General features: G+C 39.5%; 1 protein-coding gene across 2 annotated transcripts in view; it reads left to right on the top strand.

Moving 5' to 3' along the window:
* Window positions 1–4,347, top strand: part of LOC102672093 (DE-cadherin) — a 36,809-nt gene that overhangs the window by 31,058 nt on the left and 1,404 nt on the right. For both annotated transcript variants that reach the window (XM_031511390.1, XM_031511394.1), the window contains 7 exons: window positions 659–1,238; window positions 1,318–1,499; window positions 1,567–2,914; window positions 2,999–3,222; window positions 3,298–3,513; window positions 3,756–4,095; window positions 4,216–4,346. In XM_031511390.1, the coding sequence (XP_031367250.1) occupies window positions 659–1,238; window positions 1,318–1,499; window positions 1,567–2,914; window positions 2,999–3,222; window positions 3,298–3,513; window positions 3,756–4,095; window positions 4,216–4,346 (3,021 nt within the window). The remainder of the gene's footprint in view (window positions 1–658; window positions 1,239–1,317; window positions 1,500–1,566; window positions 2,915–2,998; window positions 3,223–3,297; window positions 3,514–3,755; window positions 4,096–4,215; window position 4,347) is intronic.

Here is a 4,347-nt window from a genome sequence, read left to right as displayed (position 1 = left end):
ATTCATTTCTCTAAAGTAGTAGAATATAGTGTTCTATATTCTATTACTAATCATCCATTTTTCCCTCTTCTCATTATTCATTTCTCTAAAGTAGTAGAATATAATGTTCTATATTCTACTACTAATTATCCATTTTTCCCTCTTCTCATTATTTATTTCTCTAAAGTAGAGTGATCTATTTTTCCCTCTTCTCATTATTCATTTTTCTAAAGTAGTAGACTATAATGTTCTATATTCTACTACTAATCATCCATTTTTCCCTCTTCTCATTATTCATTTCTCTAAAGTAGTAGAATATAGTGTTCTATATTCTATTACTAATCATCCATTTTTCTCTCTTCTCATTATTTATTTCTCTAAAGTAGAGTGATCCATTTTTCCCTCTTCTCATTATTCATTTTTCTAAAGTAGTAGACTATAATGTTCTATATTCTACTACTAATCATCCATTTTTCCCTCTTCTCATTATTCATTTCTCTAAAGTAGTAGAATATACTGTTCTATATTGTATTACTAATCATTCATTTTTCCCTCTTCTCATTATTCATTTCTCTAAAGTAGAGTGATCCATTTTTCCCTCTTCTCATTATTAATTTCTTTAAAGTAGATTGTTCTATATTTAATTAATTAATATTTAATTAATTTTGTAATTTTTTAGGTTACGTACGAGCTGGACAACTTCAGAGATCTATTCGCTATCGACAAGTACACCGGCAACATTACCACGTTGACCACGTTTGACAGAGAAGACGAGGATACGTATAACGTGAAGGTTATCGCGGTGGACAATTCCCCCAGCGCCCTTTTCAAGACTGGAGAGCATAACAAGGGTCAGCAAGTGTTCAGGATCGAGATCGCGGATAAAAACGACAATGCCCCTCACTTTACGCAAGCTGTGTACACCGCGAATTCGATCCTCGAGAATGCAAACATAAACGAGGCTGTCACAGAGGTGAAGGCTCTCGATTCCGACACTGCCAGTCCGGTGACATACAGTATTATATTCGGCAACACCGACGATAGTTTTTATATCGAAGACACAACTGGTAAGATTCGCGTGAAGAAACCTTTGGATTACGAGAAAATCACGGAGTACAACTTAACCGTTAGAGCGTTCGACGGGTTGTACAACGACACCGCGCAGGTAAAGATTTTCATAGAGAACGTGAACGATAATCCTCCAGTTTTCGAAGACTTCAACAAGAATCCTACTATAGAGGAGGAAAAACTGGTTGAAGGTGAGCGAAATTTTCAAGTATTATTTAATCATAAAGAATCACTTGTGATTGAATAAATTACTTCTTCGCCTCGTTGCAGGTTGCATCACCACCGTGGTCGCTTACGATCCCGATATCACGGACAGAAATGCTGATCAGCATATTGCTTACGCTATTGTAAAAGAGGATCAGCAACCTCTGATCGGTATCGATAAATCTGGCTGTATAACGTTGAAGAAACCTCTCGATCGCGATCCGCCTTTAGGATATCCCATGTGGACGGTAAATTTTCCTTCCCCTCCCGTTTAACAAAAGCGACACAAATGAGGACACTGAAATATGCTTTCAGGTGATCGTGATGGCTCGAGATGAGGATGGATCCCCGACTGCGTTACGAGAACTGGTAATGGTGAATATCACGTTGATCGATATAAACGACAACGCACCGTTCCTCGATATGCCATATCCGGTGGTTTGGGACGAGAACAAGCCTCCCGGAAAGATAACGGAACTGAAGGCTCGAGATTGGGACTCGGAAGAGAACGGCCCACCTTTTCACTTCCAAATCGACAAGAATACCGCCGACGACAAGATCCAGGCGAAATTCGCTATTCGAGACGCCGACTTGTTTGCACGGGTCGAGTTTAATCGAGAAGAACGAAAGAGTTACGATATCCCGATCGCTATCACGGATAGCGGTACACCACCGATGACGGGAACGTCGACTTTAACCGTGATAATAGGGGATGAGAACGATAATCCGATGTCGGAAGGCTCGAGCTCGATATTCGTTTATAATTACAAGGGCGAAGCGCCGAAAACGGAGATCGGCCGAGTGTACGTGAACGATCCGGATGACTGGGATTTGCCTGATAAACATTTTGCCTGGGCCTCGACCCATGAAGGATTTTTGTTGAATCAACACACCGGCATGATCACGCTTCTCTCGGGTATCTCGAACGACACGTTTGTTCTCAAGTTCATAGTGACCGAACACAGTACGTATATCCCGCGGCATCAAGTGAACGCATACGTGAACGTCACTGTGAAAGAATTGCCCGAGGAAGCGGTGGAGAGGTCGGGCTCGGTGCGTTTCTTTGGAATGACCGCGCACGATTTTGTCGCGCCCGATGAAGAAAGCGGTATCAGCAAAAAGGAAATATTTCAAGAAAGAATCGCCGACATGCTCAACACTTCGGTGGAGAACGTGGACGTGTTCACGGTGCTTCACTCGCCGCATCACAATAACGAGAGCTTGTTAGACGTGCGCTTCTCGGCACACGGCAGTCCCTATTACGCTCCCGAGAAATTGAACACGATTTTGGCCCAACATGCGAAAGAAATTGAGCGAGAGTTAAAGACCGATATTCTTCTTGTGAATATTGACGAGTGTCTGTTCGAGAAACAATATTGCAACAATAGTTGTCGTAGCTATCTGAATGCCAGTACAGTACCATATCCAGTTTATACGAATACGAGTTCATTCGTTGGCGTACGAGCGATCGTAGATCCACAGTGCACTTGTCACGTGTACGAACCAATAGTTTGTCTGAATGGAGGCACGCCATTGGCTGACCGATGCGAGTGCCCTCCTGGTCTTGAGGGACCAAGATGCGAACTACTCGGCATTGGATTTCACGGAGATGGCTGGGCCATAATGCCACCGCCTGGTCAAGCTTGCGACGACTCTCATCTGGGTTGGTAAATTGTTTCCTTTTCGCGCTTTGTTATTTATTTTAATATCTTGTGTTCATCACGTGAATTCGTTTCTATTATTTCAGGTCTCGAGATAACGCCTCATATGGACAACGGTCTTGTGTTTTATTTTGGTCCTATGACATATAGCCCGAAGATGAAAATTCAAGACTTTATGGCTTTGGAACTACAGCAAGGATATGCTGTTCTTTACATGGATTATGGAACTGGCACTGTACGACTCGATCAACGGCATATTAAACTCACTGATGGCAAAAGCCACAAGATAGATATTTATTTTACGAAAAATGTAAATACTTCCTATTTTTTATCCTGTTATTGTTTTATCAATCCTTTTTTAAAATCTATTTCTTATGTGTTCTAGGCGATTGAGATGAAGGTAGACAATTGCGGAATTTCAGCTTGCATTAGTTTAACCCCACCGCAAGGACCAAACGAGCTCTTGAATGTCAATAGCCCAATGCAAATCGGTGGAACTTTAACTAATTTTGCACAACTAGCCTCGCAATTAGGATGGGATTTTAAACCTACTAATAAGGGATTCGTTGGATGTATACGCAACATGACTTTCAATGGAAATGTAATATCTTATAAAAAAAGATGATTAAAAAATAACCAAATTTTGAGTTTAAAATATAATTAAAATTTTTACATTTTATGCATTTATTTTAAAGTTTTATTTATTTTTTTTTTTTATTTAATTTTTATTTAGAAAAATTAATATTTTAAGCTAAATTTGGAGATTTTTGATCATTCTCGTTCTTCCAAAATATTCTTTGAGTCTATTAAATTGTTCTTACTTATCGATTTTACATATTTCAGACATATAACTTAGGAATGCCATCATTATCTAGAAATGCGGATCCTGGTTGCGATCACGGAATGGCAAAGGCCGTTTCCTTCGGAATCGACACCAATTTTCTTGTTGCAATTTTAGTTTGCATCGCGATTTTGTTGATATTGTTGCTAGCAGTAGTAGTACACAGACGGAAAACTGATGATCTTTACAAGGATATGGACGACATAAGAGAGAACATAATCAATTATGAGGATGAAGGAGGCGGTGAGGTAGATACAGGTTACGATTTAAACGTTCTTCGAACGATTTACGATGCTCCGCCTATCGATTCAAAAATACCACCGGTTGGCATGAAAACAAGAGGTAAGATATCAATGAATTCGATATATATATTTAATAAGAATGAAAAGAATAATTGTTTAAAAAAGAAAATATATAAAAATAAAAAATAGAATATGTTCATATTTTCTTTTTAATTTCAAGGGTCTGACGAAGTACCAGACATTTGCGGTTTCCTAGATGGCAAGAAAGAAAGCTGTGACAAAGATCCTGATACAAACCCATTCGACGATGTCAGGCATTATGCTTATGAAGGCGAAGGCAATTCAGAGGGTT

Source organism: Apis dorsata, unplaced genomic scaffold, assembly GCF_000469605.1.
Source record: "Apis dorsata unplaced genomic scaffold, Apis dorsata 1.3 scaffold_29, whole genome shotgun sequence".
In the NCBI taxonomy this organism is placed as follows: domain Eukaryota; kingdom Metazoa; phylum Arthropoda; class Insecta; order Hymenoptera; family Apidae; genus Apis; species Apis dorsata.
The sequence above is the reverse complement of the archived record's forward strand: the minus strand, read 5'-3'. Positions and strand labels throughout refer to the sequence as shown.